The sequence below is a fragment of the Typopeltis vanoorti genome, chromosome 15, assembly GCF_054136105.1.
Source record: "Typopeltis vanoorti isolate ZY-2024b chromosome 15, IOZ_Tvanoo_1.0, whole genome shotgun sequence".
Taxonomy (NCBI): Eukaryota; Metazoa; Arthropoda; class Arachnida; order Uropygi; family Thelyphonidae; genus Typopeltis; species Typopeltis vanoorti.
Genome location: NC_143563.1, coordinates 24,352,822 through 24,371,893, shown reverse-complemented (window position 1 = coordinate 24,371,893; position 19,072 = coordinate 24,352,822). Strand labels below are relative to the sequence as shown.

The 19,072-nt window shown below is 34.5% G+C and overlaps 1 protein-coding gene across 1 annotated transcript in view; it reads right to left on the bottom strand.

Moving 5' to 3' along the window:
- LOC150098509 (ras GTPase-activating protein nGAP-like) overlaps nucleotides 1-19,072 on the bottom strand; it is a 298,140-nt gene that overhangs the window by 10,637 nt on the left and 268,431 nt on the right. Inside the window, exons 21-23 of the mRNA XM_090405246.1 lie at nucleotides 13,380-13,671; nucleotides 9,740-10,088; nucleotides 7,040-7,190 (exon numbers count right to left, since the gene is read on the bottom strand). Of these exons, the coding sequence (XP_090261372.1) occupies nucleotides 7,040-7,190; nucleotides 9,740-10,088; nucleotides 13,380-13,671 (792 nt within the window). The remainder of the gene's footprint in view (nucleotides 1-7,039; nucleotides 7,191-9,739; nucleotides 10,089-13,379; nucleotides 13,672-19,072) is intronic.

Below are 19,072 nucleotides of genomic sequence, written 5' to 3'. Positions count from 1 at the left end.
CTATTTTAGTGTTCCAACTAATTTCTCTCTTATTCCATATGAATTTATTCAATTGACTTCCCACCATACCAGCTTTGTTGATTCTGTTGTCTATTTCTATATTTAATTTACCATCTTCAGTAAAAATCGTGCCTAAATAGCTGAAATGTTTTACGTGTTCCACAGGTTCTCCATTCACAACACAGTTGACATTTTCAATGATTCTGCCTATTTTCATTGTCTTTGTCTTTTTATTGCTGACCTTCATACCATATCTATTACAACAGCTATTCAATTTAGTCAGAGAATCTTGCAGACTTGTAGCGGATTTATTTAGAAGTATAACATCATCCGCATAAAGCAAAGAGCTGACATTAACGTCTCCAATTTTGATATCATGTTTAATACCACTTTCCTTCATAATGTGATCCATATACATAATGAATAACAGAGGGGATAATGTACATCGTTGTCTCACACCAGATTTAACATTAAACCATCTTCCTGTACGTCCTTCAATTCTAACTGCTGACTTACAACACAAATAAAGACTAAGTATTGCTTAATATAATGCCCCACTGGCACCATATAACTGCAGCGTATTGAATAGCTTCTCTCTTGGCACCTTGTCATATGCCTTTTCCAGATCGACAAAACTTAAATACAGATCTTTGTTATATTCCCATGCTTTCTCGACTATTTGTGGTAAAGTGAAGATCTGATCCTGACAGCCTGTATTTGGCCCGAATCCAGCTTGTTCTTCACCAAGCTTTTCTTCCACAATTCTTCTCAACTGTTTCTCAAGTATACTTGCATAGATCTTGCCATGAACAGTCAGTAGGGAAATACCTCTGTAATTCTCACATGCAGATTTATTTCCCTTTTTATATATGGGTACTATGAGAGCTCTACTCCAATCATCGGGAATTCGTCCCTCTGTCAAGGTTTCTGAACTATGCAGTGCAGCCACTGTAAGACTCTTATACCACCATACTTCAGCATTTCTGGTCGAATATCATCTACTCCTGCTGCCTTTCCACATTTCAAGTAGAAAAAGCCTTTGATGGCTTTTTCTACTTCAAGTATGGATATGTATTCCTGACTGCATGCCTGACTGCACTGTGCTGGTCATCACTGCTCGTTTCATTTAGCAGTTTTTCAAAGTAATTACTCCATACTTCAAGGATATCTTTTTCTCCCGTTTTCATGTCATCTTTATCATCTCTAATTCCTTTTATAGCACTCTTTCCTCCATTCTTAAGCATCTTCAACAACCTCCAGAATATTAGAATATTTTGCCACCTTCTTGATATTTATTTTCTATATTCTTGCCAAAGTCCTCCCATGACTTTTGTTTAGCTAGTTTTACACAGTGTTTAGCATTCTTGCATTTGTCTCTATATTCTCTAAGAGCACAAGCTGACTTATTTGACAGGAACTTTTGGTATGCTTTCTTCTTTTCCTTTACTGCCTCTTTAACTTCCTGTGTCCACCAGGGAGTTCCGATTTTTTTATCCTTACAGACAACCTCACCACATGCCTCTCTGGCAGAATCAATCAATGTTTTCTTCAGAGTTTGCCACTGAATCTCCAAGGTTTGATTCCTGTTCTCAAACTCTTTCATTTTTTCTTCAATAATCTTTGTGTATTTTAGTCTACAGCTCACATCTGAGAGCTGCTCAACTTTTATTCGCTTTAAAACTTTCTTACATGTTATTCTTTTCAATATGAAATTCAATTTTATCCTGCTCAAGACTAAATAGTGATCACTTCCAATTTCAAATCCTCTGTACACTCTGGTGTCCTGCACCAGTGAGAAAACATCACTATCAACAATAACATAGTCAATGAGACTTTTCTTATTCCTAGCCTCTTCTCTCCATGTGAATTTGTGCACATTTTTATGTTGGAACATGGTGTTAGTAATAACCAGTCCATGTCCTGAGCAGAAATCCAACAGATATTTGCCATTATTATTAGCTTTGCTCTTTTCTCCAAATTTTCCCAAAAGATTTTTGTATGTCTCACAATCATTTCTTACTCTGCTATTTAGATCCCCAACAAGGACCAACTTTTCATTTTTCATTGTGTCAGTTGCTTTTTCTAAAGCCTCAAAAAATTCCTCCACTTCTAACTTAGTAGAACCTTCTGTGGGACCATAGGCACAAATAAGTCTCATTGTCCAGTTCCCCATTCTCATATTTGCCCACATTACTCTACTTGAGACTGACTGCCATTCAAGAAGATTAGCCTCGTATTTTGTGTTGAATACTATGGCTATTCCTTCTTTTCCTTGATTGTCATTGCCTGAATATAACGTTTTGTATTTATTGCTCAGAAAGATCTCACCGGTTTTGGTCTTTTTTGTTTCAGTTACTCCTATTATGTCGATCTGGTACTTATATCTAATTCCTCAGCTAGCTCCATTTCTTTGCCATTCAGGCTTCTTACGTTGATAGTACCGATTTTTAACTCTGGTGATGTTGAGTTGGGGTTTATTTTCAGATTTGTTCCAGTAGTTGACTTTTCGCTGTTCGCCCTGGTTCCCTGGCGAAAACAGCGGGGGCCTTGCTTAACCGGGCGACGCCCCAGCTGGCATGAAATTTTGTCATGTTGTACCATCATTCTATATTTTGGTTTAACCAATAAGAATACAATTTGGTTGGCTAAATCAGAAATTGCCAGCCCATCCTCGTCCGTTCAGTATCCAAGTAGATACCCAACAGGGTGCACCACGAGAAGGTGAGGATTGGACATTAGGTCAGAAGCAGTGGTCGGTTCTCCACATTCCTTTAAAGGCTATGTGGAGGTCTACTCTCAGTTATACAGCTATGACCCTTATTGCTGACCTTCGTACCATATCTATTACAACAGTTATTCAATTTATTCAAAGAATCTTGTAGAGGATTTATTTAGAAGCATAATATCATCCGCATAAAGCAAAGAGCTGACATTAATATCTCCAATTTTGATATCATGTTTAATACTACTTTCCTTCATAATGTTATCCATATAGATAATGAATAACAGAGGGGATAATGTACATTCTTGTCTCACACCATATATAACATTAAACCATCTTCCTGTACTTCAATTCTAACTGCTGACTTACAATTCAAATAAAGACTAGGCATTGCTTCATATAATGCCCCATTAACACCATATAACTGTAGCGTATCGAATAGCTTCTCTCTTGGCACCTTCTCATATGCCTTTTCCAAATCGACAAAACTTAAAAATACAGATCTTTGTTATTTTCTCACGATTTCTCCACTATTTGTCGTAAAGTGAAGATCTCATCCTGACAGCCTCTGTTTGACCTGAATCCAGCTCGTTCTTCCACAATTCTTCTCAACCGTTTCTCTAGTATACTTGCATATATCTTACCAGGAACACTGAGTAGGGAAATATTTCTGTAATTCTCACATTCGGTTTTATTTCCCTTTTTACATATGGGTACTATGAGAGCTCTACTCCAATCATCGGGAATTCGTCCCTCTGTCCAGGCATTCTGAACTATGCAGTGCAGCCACTGTAAGACTTTTATACCACCATATTTCAGCATTTCCGGTCGAATATCATCTACTCGTGATGCCTTTCCACATTTCAAGCCTTTGATGGCTTTTTCTACTTCAAGTATGGATATGTATTCCTGACTGCATGCCTGGTCAGTGTTTTTTTACCACTGTGCTGTCCTCACTGCTTGTTTCATTTAGCAGTTTTTCAAAGTAATTACTCCATACTTCAAGGATATCTTTTTCTCCCGTTTTGATGTCACCTTTATCATCTCTATCTCCTTTTACAGCACTTTCTTCCATTCCTAAGCTTCTTCAACAACCTCCAGAATATTTTGCCACCTTCTTGATATTTATTTTCTATGCTCTTGCCAAAGTCCTCCCATGACTTTTGTTTAGCTAGTTTTACACAGTGTTTAGCTTTCTTACATTTGTCACAGTATTCTCTATGAGAACAAGCTGACTTATTTGCCAGGAACTTTTGATATGCTTTCTTCTTTTGCTTCACTGTCTCTTTAACTTCCTGTATCCACCATGCAGTTCTAATTTTTCTATCTTTGCAGACAACTTCACCACATGCCTCTCTAGCTGAATCAATCAGGGTTTTCTTCAAGGCTTGCCACTGAATCTCCAAGTTTTGGTTCCTGTTCTCTAACTCTTTCATTTTTTCTTCAATAATCTTTGTGTATTTTAGTCTACAGTTCATATCTGAGAGCTGCTCAATTTTTATTCGCTTTAAAACTTTCTTACATGTTATTCTTTTCAACATGGAATTAAATTTTATCCTGCTCAAGACTAAATAGTGATCACTTCCAATTTCAAATCCTCTGTACACTCTGGTGTCCTGCACCAGTGAGAAAACATCACTATCAACAATAACATAGTCAATGAGATTTTTCTTATTCCTTGCCTCTTCTCTCCATGTGAATTTGTGCACATTTTTTATGTTGGAACATTGTGTTAGTAATAACCAGTCCATGTCCTGAGCAGAAATCCAACAGATATTTGCCATTATTTTTAGCTTTGCTCTTTTCTCCAAATTTTCCCAAAAGATTTTTGTATGTCTCACAATCATTTCCTACTCTGCTATTTAGATCCCCAACAAGGACCAACTTTTCATTTTTCATTGTGTCAGTTGCTTTTTCTAAAGCCTCAAAAAATTCCTCCACTTCTAACTTAGTAGAACCTTCTGTGGGACCATAGGCACAAATAAGTCTCATTGTCCAGTTCCCCATTCTCGTATTTGCCCACATTACCCTACTTGAGACTGCCTGCCATTCAAGAAGATTAGCCTCGTATTTTGTGTTGAATACTATAGCTACTTCTTTTCCCTGATCGTCATTGCCTGAATATAACATTTTGCATTTATTGCTCAGCAAGATCTCACCAGTTTTTGTTTCAGTCACCCCTATTATGTTGATCTGGTGCTTATCTAATTCCTCAGCTAGCTCCATTTCTTTGCCATTCAGGCTTCTTATGTTGATAGTACCGATCTTTACCTCTGGTGATGTTGAGTTGGGGTGTGTTTTCAGATTTGTTCCAGTAACTGACTTTTCGCTGTTTGCCCTGGTTCCCTGCAAAAACAACGGGAGCCTTGTTTAACCGGGCAACGCCCCAGCTGGCATGAAATTTTGTCATGTTGTACCATCATTTTGTATTTTGGTTTAACCAATAAGAACACAATTTGGTCGGCTAAATCCCAAATTTTCAGCCCATCCTTGTTCGTTCAGTATCCAGGTAGATACTCAACAGGGTGCACCACGAGAAGGTGAGGATTGGACATTAGGTCAGAAGCCTTGGTTGGTTCACTGCATTCCTTTAAAGGCTATGTGGAGGTCTCCTCTCAGTTATACAGCTTTGACCCTTAAGCACCAGATTATATCTTTGTGACAGAAATAAAATATTAGAACCATTAAATTGGTGCTTATTTAACTGTGCTGTTTTCATTCCATTAAACCCGAAGATGAGCTTAAACCCACACCTAAGCATATGCATGTTTGCTAATTTTTCATGGAGAAAGGAGAGCATGCAAAGCTAAACAATATAGTAAATGGAAAACTGTTTATGCAGTGAACTTAACTGCACAAACAGTTAAGTTCACTTGAAGATGTAGGGAATAGGAATTATACCTGCCTGTGTAAAGTTAAAAATGAAATTTCATTCTACTGAAGCCTATTACTGTGCATCACATTTGCATAGGAATCAGTAACATGTTTAGTGAAACGTGATTTTAATGCAAACAGGATTTGGCAATAATGCAAAATAAAAATACAAAAAACAAAATTAATAAACAGAGAAAAAAATTTTAGCCCATCCACAAGACTAATGTGTTACAGGTTGATAACCTTTTGTGGGTAGCAAATGACAAAAATCTAATATTTTGTTTAGTACGGGTGTGTGCATGTGCATTGTATGCACATGCAAGTCAATAAAACTTTCTAATAAGTATCATAAGGCAAAAGAACTAGAAATATAGAAGTATATTGTAAATGTTTAGTCTAATAACTGCTTTTAAAAATTACAGCTACGCTGCACGTAACCATAAGAAACTCAGCCACTGCTACTAAGCAGCATTTTGCATTACGTAGATGCTTTGAAATGCAGTTATGAACAAGACCTAATCTGGTTAAATGTTCTGCTGAGTGGGAAAGTTTATTCTGTCTCATGCCCATATTTTGGTGAATGTTGAAACATTGTAGCCAGTAGGTAGGTAAAGCAGAAAATTATTAGCAGAACATAATTGATATGCAATAAATGTGCAGAATGCAATACAATAACAAGTAATTAACATACAATAACACCAAACAAAAAGACCTAATCTGGTTAAATGTTCTGCTGAGTGGGAAAGTTTATTCTGTCTCATGCCCATATTTTGGTGAATGTTGAAACATTGTTGTGGCCAGTAGGTAGAAAATCACCAGCAGAAAATCATTAGCAGAACATAATGGATATGCAATAAATGTGCAGAATGCAATACAATAACAAGTAATTAACATACAATAACACCAAACAAAATTCATTTAATCAAGATAGCAAAAGCATAGTGACTATTATTATGGCCAATGTCCTATTATTTCTGGGCTACCCTTTATATAAATATAAATAAAATTTCAAATCTGTATTGAAATTCTTTAAAATTTTCAACAAGTCTGATAACAATTAGTATTAAACTTGTTTAATCACTTCTCTCTCTGTAAAGGGAGAAAAAAATTTTTTTTTAAATTTCAATTTCTTTCAATTTAATTTTAGAACAACTAGTTTTCAATAATTTCTATACAGTGAACAGGATGTGCATAATATGCATCGACTTGAAACATTTTTTTTTTTTTTGTGGTGCAATAAAAAAAGTACATACAATGATATCCATCTTAAAATAAGGATAATTTGTAGGTGACTTTGTGGAACTAATTAATAATTTCAGTGATTAATTATAAAGATAGAAGAGTGTGAGAAAATACATATGCATACAAAATAGCAATTATTCATTAGCTTCAGCCTATCTCACTATAGCTTCGAATCTTTCTAAATTATGATGATCAACTCACCTCTTGTACGCTTTTCCTATGTTGACTTCCACTGACTTTAGTATTCACTGGAGGTGGGCTAGTTGGAATTTCTGGCTGCTGCTGCTCTTCCTTTTGGTGAGATCCTTTAAAGTCATGTAGATCACTGATCCAGTCATCTCCGAAAGGTGTACTATAAAATGAAAAGCTACAGTTTTAACACATTCATTTTCTAACTATTTCTTTTCTATCCACAGTTAATTTTATCTATAGAAAGCATGGTTATGATTTTTTTTTTTTTTTAAATTGCATACTATCTGAACAGGTATATAGAAACTCAATAATAATTAAATTTGTTTATGTTCTTCAGTGGCCTTACATTTTTTTTTTTTAATTTCTTCATAACACAATGCTATGTTCATATGCTTGAACCCTTTCATTGCTTTTGGATAACGATTTATCATTGCTTTTGGATAACGATTTATCATTGCTTTTGGATAACGATTTATCATTGCTTGGTGTGAAATATTCCTTAAGCAATTTGGCAAAGTTCAGCCTCCAGAGTGGGCTCCCAGATTACATAACCATTAGTCTACCCACAGTACTATATGTGCTATAGGTTTCCAATCTTTCATGGTGGGATTATAATTCAAAAGAAAAATTAAGCAGTTAAAATTATAAAATAGCGATTTGCTAATTTTAAGTCTCATTCACGGTAGCCCTCTGTCTCCACCTTTGGGAAACTATTTTTTTAACCATCTGAAAGAAAACCTTGTTCTCATCCATTCACTCCCAACTCTCTCTTTGGTTTCATTATGTCCATGTTTTTGCTGTTTGGCCTCATTCTGAAAATGAACTTTCCACTTTCCTACAATTGATCAATAACCTTCACCCACCTCATTCAATTCACTGTAGAAAAAGGAAAAAAAAACGCTAGTAGTTTTACCATTCTTGGACATCCTTCTTACTCACACAGTCTCCGATACTTTGTCAACCAGTGTTTATCGAAAATCTACCTTTACTGGCAGACATTCACCAAAAGCTGCTCATCACAACTCTAAAAAAATTGTTGTTATCAAGTCTTTAATTAATACAGCACATAATGTATGCTCCTCTCCCTCAAGCTTACAAGAAGAACTCCTCACTATCAAAACTTGAATGGAATTAAATGGTTACAACCCTCATCAAATCCAGCAGATAACTGACTCCTATGTTCCAACACCTAAGGATTCTTCAAACTGCAGGTTTCCAACCTCTTATATTTCTGGTATCTCTGAACCTATTGGTAGAATTGGACCTCATTACACCTTAAAGATACCAAGTGCCAAATTGATGTTTTTGGAAAAAAACATCAATTTGGTGCTTGGTCAAAAGGAACTTATTCCCAGTCCTGAAAGATACTTCAGGTGCAAACTTTGTTTGCTTACATTGGATAATGGATCAAACCAAGTAGAGAATTTCTTGGTATCTTTAATTTAAGAACTTATTCCGTTTGGTGTTTAATTCTTTGAAACAAAACTGTGATGATATATACACTCCTGCTCAGTCTCGATTATTTTATAGGTTGGTTACATCATTATATGTCAGATGGCAAACTAATCTCCAAAACATCAATTTGGCACTTGGTCAAGTGATGCATAATGCAGTCCAATTGTGAAAAAGTATCACCTTAACAAAATTTCCCATCTGTTACCATCTACAAAAAACAAACTGTCACCTCTAACATTTGCAAGGAATCTGATAAACACCAGCTAATATAATTTGACATGCTTTGGGCAAAAGGCCATTCTATATTAAAAATAATTCATGAACATCAATACGTTAAATACATGAAACCTCAGAAGTCTGGTCTGGCACAGCACAGTATTGACATAAAATATTCTCCATAAAAGCAGTTTTAAATATGAACACCTTTTCAAAGAAACTTGCAAAGCCCCTTTTACATCAGCCTAATCTGAATTGGAACGATTGTCTCCGATTAAAATAGTTTTAATATTATTTATTAATATATTCATTTCTAGCTTGTAGCAACTGTTTTTAATTGGTAAACTGGTTGTATGTACCTTGTATTCCTGTTCTTTGATTTGCTCGTTTCTGCACACTAATGATGTAGTTTTTTTCAGTACAAAATATCTGTACTTTGATTAAAGTTAATTACTGTGGTTATTAAAACTACAATAATTAACTTGCAATTGTGTAATTTGTTTTGCTAATTTTGTTGTATAAAATGGGCATTTAAGAAAATATATTTACAACTGCAATTTAATGGTAATTATGCACAGAGTATGGGAATGAAGGTTTTAGATTTTGCTTGCTGGCAAATAGGAATTTCAATTGAAATATTTGTTTAGTTTAGAAATTTCTAAGTAATTGTCAAAAGATTGACTGATGTATGATGTAGGCTGTAAAGTATGCTGTACTGCATACATTACACAAACCAATATACGCAATACCACACTGCAAATTATGTGACGAAAGTTATTATTTGGATATTACATCATACCCTACCTACTCTCTTGATAAAGACCAGCACCCTATAGTATGGAAAACACTACAATTAGCTGTTTTCATACAAAAGCAAGGGATTAACAAAAAGGGTTGGGGAACGATAACAGCAGAAAATATAATCCGTCTTATTATTATTATCATCCCTTCCTACACTAATGATGTAACTGTTGGACTATATCAATTCCATTCACTTCTCATACTAAAATGTTAACACAAACATACATTTCTTCTTACTTTTTGTTTTCACTTGTAAGGGAATGAGAAGATGATCGATTAAGGATCCTATGATTCCGATGTAGAAATGCTGATGAGTTACTACAACTGTTTCCATGGCGAACATGATGAGATTGTTTGGTAGGATGAGTATACACTCTAAGGCTTAACCGAGGAGAACAGGTAGTTGTTGTTGTGGCAGGATGCTGGGAACCAGAAAATCGAGGATTCGTTCTTGGAGCAGTAGACTTGAAAGCATTATGTCTTTCTCTGGGTGGAGTGGAACTACAGCTGGCACTCTCAGAAGATGAAGAACTTGAACAGTAGCAACATCCTTCTGTAGACAAAACAGGTGCAGAATCTGCATTACCTGAAATAATGCAATTCAGTTATAAGACACATTCTTAAATCTGGCAGAATGTTCTGAATTATTAAACAAAACATCCATGTAGTAAAACATATGGAATAATGACAAGCTAGTTTCAAAGCACTATTTAACATTTTAAATGGTTATCTAAATTAACTACACAAGGCAGGTTCTAGGCAATTCATCAACTGAGGAAAATATATGCTTCATGCAGTGGAATGTCTAGTAAAAAGGTACTTGCCTTTAGGGGAAGGGGATTGGCACCTTTCACAAGTAGTAATGGCTATAGGACTTCATTCCTTAATTCCATTAGGCTCGGTGGACTGAGCCTAATGGAATTAAGAAGTAGCTTAATTTACATACCTTTAGTTTTTATGTCCTATTAAGGGTTCTTTACTTCATAGCCAGGATTTGAACCCGGATCTTGCCGGGTTCAAATCCTGGCTATGAAATAAAGTAAATATCTATGAGATGGCAAATGAAATATATGCTAATTACTTTTAAGATTTAATGAGCTGCAATACTCCGAATGGTCTTAATGATTTCAAAATGGAGGAACATTCACAGAAAGTAGCAAGATCTGGAATGTGCCTCAACTCTTTAAAATGAAGAATCAGAGAGCAGTTTTTAGAAGTTCTAGAGTTTCATACATTTCACAAAAGCAGCATGATGGAAATAATTACAGAAACAGATATTTGATAAATACTTCTGCAAATTCAGTGTAACTTATGATTTTTGCCTAAATACAGTGTGTGTTCTACTCTATACCCCATGTCTTTTTTCCCTTGCTTCCTCTTTGTTTTAAGTTCCTTAGCTTAAAAGAACCTCGAAAGGCTTTTTTTTTTTTTTTTTTTTTTTTTTGTTAACACAAACAAAATGACACAAGAATCATAGCAAAAACTTGCTGTTGCAAAAATGTTGCAAACAGTATATGTGTAGAAGGACAAGCCTACTTTAAAGTTAATTCCCAAATCCAATAAGTATAACAGACCATCTGCTGTAATAAGAGATCATAACAATCAGGAAAAAAATAAATAAATTAAATAAAGAAGGCCCATTATTGTCAATCAAGCCTGGTAACTGGTACTAAATATTGCCCAATATAGCCCAACTGGTAGGTCACTGCTCAAGTACTACAAATACTGTGGATTTTAAATCTTAATTTTTGTAAAAGGCTGAGTAGGCTTATATGGCTTGAGTTCATAAGGCACATCTTTCAATTAAAAAAAGCAGAAGAAAAAGAATGAATTCAGAAATAATATAGATTTGATTCCTGCCAAGATGAGAGGATAATTTTCCTATCTTATTCACATACCTTTTTTTTTTTTTATTATTCTAAGACTTCTAGCATGTTTATATTAAGCAATAAAAGTTCTCACTGTATGTCACAAAGGAAATTAATGAAAAATTAGAAAGACGATCAAACATCACTTCAGTAGTGAATGATCAACAAATTGAACAATGGAATAAAACCGAACAGCCTAAAAATAACCAGTCACATTCAATAAACTGTATGTTTATCAGTTTTGCTAACTGACAATTTCAAAGCAAACAAAACAAAAACAGCCACAGTAATACCTTTATTGAAATTAAGCAAACAAATATTTTATACCAAAATTAACAGTACATCATTGTGAAACAAACAAGCAATTCAAAGAGATGCAGAATAAAAGGCAAACACAACAATCTGTCAAACTATAACAGCAAGTGCCACACACTAGAGATCATACCAAACAGATAATTAATCCTTGGTGATATTTACATACAATGAAAATTTCCCTAGTGTGTGGCATTTGTATTTAAAACTGTTTCTATGGGGAAGGCAAACATCGTTAGAGAGGAGACTCTGTTGAGTAAGACCAAACTTTTGAGGGTTAAGGTACTCAATGGAGTACCAATGTTCACTAATCCCCCCCCCCCTCGCCATGGCAGCAGCATACAATTTTTTTTTTTTTTTTTTTTTTTTAAATCGCTGTAGATTCTCTTTTATGAAACAGAACTCGTGTATCATCTATACATCAAGAGCCTAATTTGTAATGACACAATGGTCCTTCGCTGCAAAGCAAGTAGATTATGTTCACAAGGAATCTGGTAAATATCAGTTCACCAGCCATAGGCAAAATTTTGTCTTCTGTAAATAGTAAGAGATTAGAAATTTTGTTGACTGCTAATTCCCAATAAAGCACTATGTCCAATGCATTTCACTCTTAACTACCATGTTGCAGAGACAATTAATGCTAAATGAGCAATTAAAGTTTTTTCAGTTAATTGAAACAACGTCAATACACTATTTCTTGCTAAATTTAATTGTCAATCAACAATCTTGCAATTCCAAGATTACTATGCTGTACTGGATAAATGTATTATTCGTGGAAGTGCAACAAACAACCAAAGTAAGTAATTACAGCAAAAATCACAAAATAGCACTTTCGTTAGTGTTACATCCAAAACAATTTAGTTTTCCCAGTTTCAGTTTTGATATATTTTAATCAGAATTTGTAAAAATACAACATCAAGCATCGTACTAATGTTACTATCAAGTTTCACCTTCTGCATTGCTGCCAACTTCTGTTTGGTAGCACTGCTATAAATAACACAACTTGTATAATTGATATTTATAATTAGTCCATCTTTTAAAAATAACTAAGAACACTGCAATAATGTTCATATAACTTACTCAAAAGCAACAGAGATCACTGTATCTCCAAGAATTAAAATTAATATGCAATAATTCTGTATGGGGTTGTTTAAAAATCAATCTACACAGGGCCATCCATTTATTTTTTGTTGAAGAACTAACAACGATCATAATATTTACATATTTCTGCCATATGAATATTTTACATAATGCAGCATGCAATTTTCATCACTATAGATTCTCCTTTTGTGAAACAGAATTTGTGTATCATCTATGGATCAAGAGTCTAATTCGGAATGAAACTTTTCCAAAATTTGTTTACATGATATGGTCCAAAACAAAGATCCGTTTTAGGCCTATTTTTCAAATCCATAAATTAACTGTAATTTCAATTACTAGTTTTAACAGAAATGTTTTTTTATAATACTTTTTCCCTGATGTGGTATATCAAAAGTGTTGGTAATCTCAAATCAGACCAGTGAATACACTTATTGGAAACCTCTAATTTATAATCTTATTACCAATTATAGTACATATACATGTACAGATATATTTGGAGGCCAGGAATCCTTCTAATATAGGAAGCTCAAAGCTGTTAATTGTATGGCATGTGTATGTAGACACTGCAGTTCCCCCATATGTACAAAATCACCTACCTAGACAAGACCTCCCCAGCAATGTGACATCTTCTGCACTGTGACTACTAAATGTACCAAGATGAGATACCCTGAGTTGCTTCTTTTCTCGTTTATCTTCCCTATCCCACGGCATACTACTACCTGCTGCAGGAAAATGGTACATGGGATTATTGAAAGCTAGAGGGTGAGGGAGACAAGAAGAAACCTGTGATGGCAAGTTACCATTCTCTTGCTGGAATGCTGGATCAACAGGAGAACTTGATTGACTATATGGAAATGACTGATAACCTGATGATGCCACTGTGGAGAGCTACAGGAGAAAAATAAAATCTCTTAGTGAAATTAATTTATAAAAAAAATCTTTTTTCAATTAATTACAGACAAAAATGCACCTCAGCAGAAACGAAATTAGCACTTAGGTAGTCATTCAATCAATGTTTCCCAAACTTTCAGTACCCACATAACCTTTTCAAAATTTTAATAACACCTGTGCACTTTCAAGCAAAGGCAATTTGGGAGAAGTTACATTTCATTCAAACATGAATAATTAGAAAAGTATTTATTTTTTACATTTGCATTATAAAAAATTACAAACATGTGAAACTTTCTTTTTAGTTATTAAATACATCTTTGTTATACAAATCCAATATACATATAGTAAAAACAAATATTATGAAATTTAAATTTTCAATAATAAATAAAAGTTTAATGAGCCAAATGAAATTTAGCTGAGAGTTCTGACTGCATGGTTCGAATACAATTGTGCCATTAGCCAGAAGCAGTCCTAATGGAAATTAGTTGATACATGCTAAGAGACATTTTGCTAAAAACTTACTTTATTATTTTTTTTAGTTATTGAAAAATTAATTATAGAAGAGACTTTTCTGAGAATACATATAAAACTAAAACATATAAAAAAAAAAAAAAATATATATATATATATATATGTAAAAAAGAAGCAATCAAAATTTTAAAAAAAAAAGTGCCTCATATCCTAAAGACCTTTTGCATACCTTTGGGTTATGGATACCACATTTTGGGAAACACTGTATTAGACCAACAAAATAAATGTAATCTTATTGAGTCAATAGGATTTTTTTAATTTTTTATTTATTTTTCTTTTTTTTACTGATAATGAACTACTTTTATTATCATCAAACCATTAATTCCAATAAAAAGGAACTTGTTTTGTAAGAAATAGTTTACAGAGTTTAGCCTAATCTGTGAAAAAATTGAGGAATTTTATTTTTAAAAAAGCAAAAAGAAATTATGTGGAAAATCTTAATGATCATAAATTACATCAAGTTTTGGTGGATTATTATAATTTCAAACTGTTTTGCTAATTTTAAAAAAAAGATCTAATTATAGCAAGAGAGAGAGAGAGAAAAAATGTTATCATTCAAAATTCTTTCCCAGTAAAAAAAAAATGTGTGTGTGTGTGTTGGGGGGTGGGGGAACCTTCTTTACCATGCAGTTACTTAGGGCTGGTTTAGCAAAAATTACCATTACGGCAACTTTTCTCTTTATAAATGATAATATCTTGCTCTGATAACATTCATACAATACGATTACAAGGTAAATTTGCTCAGAGAAATTATTATTATTATTACCTAACACCTCCAGGGAATCCAAAGACTCAACGAGGGAGGGCACCTACTCCACCAACTACAACTAACCGCAACTGTACCAACGCCATCTACCACCTACCACAACCACTAGTATTTCTGCAGACAATCACAAACATCCATGCCCAAAGCGGGATTCGAACCTGCAGCCTTCTGACTGCAGAGCAGATATGCTAATCAACTCGGCCAGCAAAAAAAAAGGCTTAGTAAAAGTTCCTCTGGTCGGCAACTAGAATTGAACTTAAGTCTATCTTTGCAGTTAGGTGCTGAGGAGTGCAAGAAAAACCTGCATTCCTCACAACTGAATAGTGGTGCTTTTGTAATAAATCTGATAAGTGTGTCATTAAGTTACAACGTATTTCATTAAATTCAATCAGCTTCTGATTTATATAATCCAAATGTATAATTTTGTTTTGCCTAATTTTGCCACTCAAATAGTCTGAATGAAATAAACTTTAATAGATATCCTAAATGCTGGCCTGATGGACTAAGTGGTTAGCAGATCCACTCTCCAACCAATGGGCTGCTGGTTAGAATTCTACTATGGGTGGATGTTTGTATTTTTGGGTGGTGGTGGGAGGGGGAATGAATTTCATTGCCCAGTGTGAGACCACTGTCTCTGCTTACTGGCAGCCTGAAATGGTATGAAAAAGTTCCATGTTTGGTCTCTAGGACAGGATTTCTGAACTATGTAAACAATAAAATAAAATAAATAAATAAATAAATAAAATTCTTGGCCCACCCACTGTATGAATGTGCTACAGGTTTACAAAAATACTTTTGTGAGTGGGAGCCATAAAAAAAATAATAATAATAAAATAAATTTAACTCATTCATTGTGGAATTATTAATACAAGTTCAAATCATTATGCTAATGAAAAGCAACCGAGCGAAACCAAAATCAAATCATGTGCATCCCAAATTCTCAAATTTTTTAAATTCCATCCAACCAGTCTCAGAATAAGTTGCACGGATATGAATACACAAATGACTTATAGGTGCTGTGCTTATATTTTCAAAATAGTCACATTATGGCTTAACTGGTTGCAATATTTTGTCCGTGAGTGAGAGAGATCATCTAGGATATAATATGAGAATTGCAATAACACACAAACACAAAAAATTAGTTGAAGATATTAGACTGTAAGTCTAAATATCTAGGAGTGGCATCCTCTATGGGTGCTGGTAGGCAGCCTTGGGTGCAAGGTCTAAGAATTACTGTTTCCCAAATGTTGGGAAGTTTCACACAACCATATTTGTTAAGATTTGGTTGGTTTTAAATCTGCTGCTGATTCCCATCTTCTCAAAAAAAAAGCATGTGTTGTGTTTGTATTTTGCTAGTGAAACATAGTAGATTTCTTTTTCTATTTGATTCTGTGTAATGCATTCAAGGGTCTGCTAGATCAGAATGGCTATAATGGGACAAGCTGCAAATGAGCAACCTTGTATCATTTAGAAAGAGGGGAAGGAACTGATCTTTAGGAGAATGGAGAAGGACAGCTAGCTTCCAAGAGGGTTTTGAAAGTGGTACAGAGATTCCTTTTCTAGTTATTTTTTCTGAGGTGTCCTGGATATAGAGAACAGTAATAGCATTATTGTAATCTGTATGCTGAGAAGAATGCAAGATGGAGGGAGGAACAAATATTCTGTTAATCTTTATTTGGCACTGTAGACATTGAATAATATATTATAAATAAAGGAGAGTACAGCTGTAATGGAAATCTGGTTGAAAAAGAGGTTAATGGCTTAGTTAACTAGTTTTTATGAGTCCTTAGTCAACTGCTAAGGATGACTGTTCTATTCAGAAGAAAGGGTGATGATAACTTGATCTCAGCTATATATTCAGCTTCTTCAAATTATCATCATTTCTTCAAAGAACTTGACAAAACATCTGCCAGCGTCTCATCAAATTCTGACATTATACTGCATACAGAATGTGGCATCCCTTTTTGAAGAAAACACATGCTCTTGATATGCTGTTCTCGAAACTTATGTGCAGCTAAGACGTACTCTATTTGGCCACATGGCTCAGACATATTACTCATTCCTCCCAATCTCAACAGCCAGCCCACAGAATCCAGTTTACTAGAGACAACGAAAATAATCGCCTGCCCTTTCTAGACATTTGAATCATACATCACCCTAATGGTACTCTAATTTTCTCAATTTACAGAGAATCTACTCACACAGATAGATGAATTCATTAACTTTCCTATTATTCCTCCCTCCACCAATATGACAAATCTTAATTAACTGAGCTACCAACCTCTGTTCCAATCAGATTTCCATAACAGCTGTACTCTGCTTTATTTATTAGACTGCATACATTATACTTCCTATTTAATGGTACAATGCCAAAAATTAACAGAATACCTGTTCCTCCATGCATTTCACATTAATCTCAATATACAGATTACAGTAAAACTATTATCATATAATAGTATTACTATTTTTACTGAGGTTCCCTATATCCAGGGAACCTCAGAAAAAAAAAAACCTGTTTGAAGTTACGTGCCCTTATCCGTTCTCCTACAGATTAACTATTTTGTCTCTTGGTTCCAGATGTATATAAGGTTCCTTTTATTGCAACTTGTCCTGCTATATCAAACTAAGATCTACCAACATCCAACTCGAACAGATAAGAAATATATCTATCATCACAATTGTGATCATTCTGGTCATGCTCTGGACACCTTGGACAAAAAATCAAAAAAGGTTTTTCACACTGTAACACATTTAAAAAACAACTAAATCTTAATAAATATGTTTGTATGACATTTTAAAAGATTTGAGAAGCAGTAATTTTCAGACCTCATATCTAACAGCTAAAGCTACATGCCAACACCCACAGAGGCACACCCCTCTTAGAACTTTAGATTCATAACTTAATATCTTCCATTTATTTTTTGTGTTGTGTGCATTACAATTCTCATATTGTAGTCCAGATGATGTCTCTGTCATTGAGACAAAACACTGGAATCATTAACCTGCACTTAATTCTTTTATTGTACTGCTTTCATTCCATAACATGAGCTTCAACCAGTGCCTAAGCCTAAATCCACATTTGCAAACTGCATCTAAAAAGTAAACCAGTTGGCAAAAAGTAAAAAGTAAACTAGTGGCTATGCGCTTCGCAACCATATGCCTGGGGAAGGAGTGTCCTAGGTTCAATTCCCGTCGACGACGCGAGGAGCTTAAGGATCTTCCTCAGTCATAGCCAAGTTAGCCGGTCTTGGGCGTGGACAGCAGGGGTTTTTTCATCCCACAAGCAGGCAAACCGGTCCAGTGAACACACATGGATTACAGTCAGGAATACTGACCCAGCCATAGGTCTGATTCGTCAGCTATGTCAGTTCTGGAGCCCGGATAAAATTTGGGGGGACTGAGATGGTGCCGTACCTCCCCATAAAGGAAACTCAGGGCCGTGTATCATCATACGATTATTATTATTAATTACTAATTTGGTATAGGCTAATAACACTCTCATTCCTTTCTTTCTGGTATTAGATCAGATGGTTTGTTATGGATCAGTTAATTGGCTTTTTAATAGGATAACAGTAGCAGACACTATTCCTGCAACGTATGTTTGTACATGTGTTCACAAATTAACTTGCCTGCTGTTTTTATGAAGTGTAACAACACTATTCAAACCTAGTACTTTCACAATTCTTTCATTTGACTTTTAAATAAAATATTATTTGATAATTTTGAAAACTTTCGTTTCTTAGAATGAAATCAGACATCAGGGAGATTATGCATAATTGTCAATTATAACAAAATAACATAAGTTATCACAATAAAATCAAGATATTAAGAGATGTCTTGATATCATAAGGCTTGCATTGAGAATATGAATATAGTAAGCAAAACGTTTACGATATCAAAAGATGCAATGCAAGATGCAGAAATATGAGAAATGCTCAACAAGAAATTTTATAACCATGAAATCAAGGGTTATACCTAAAAGATATTTAATGATAGATTAATGTATATTGCAAACTTGGGTGGTTGAGTTACTAGCAATTCCATATTTAACTATACTCTGGGGGGGGGGGGATTCCATTGTGGGCATGGGTGCTCGTGAAT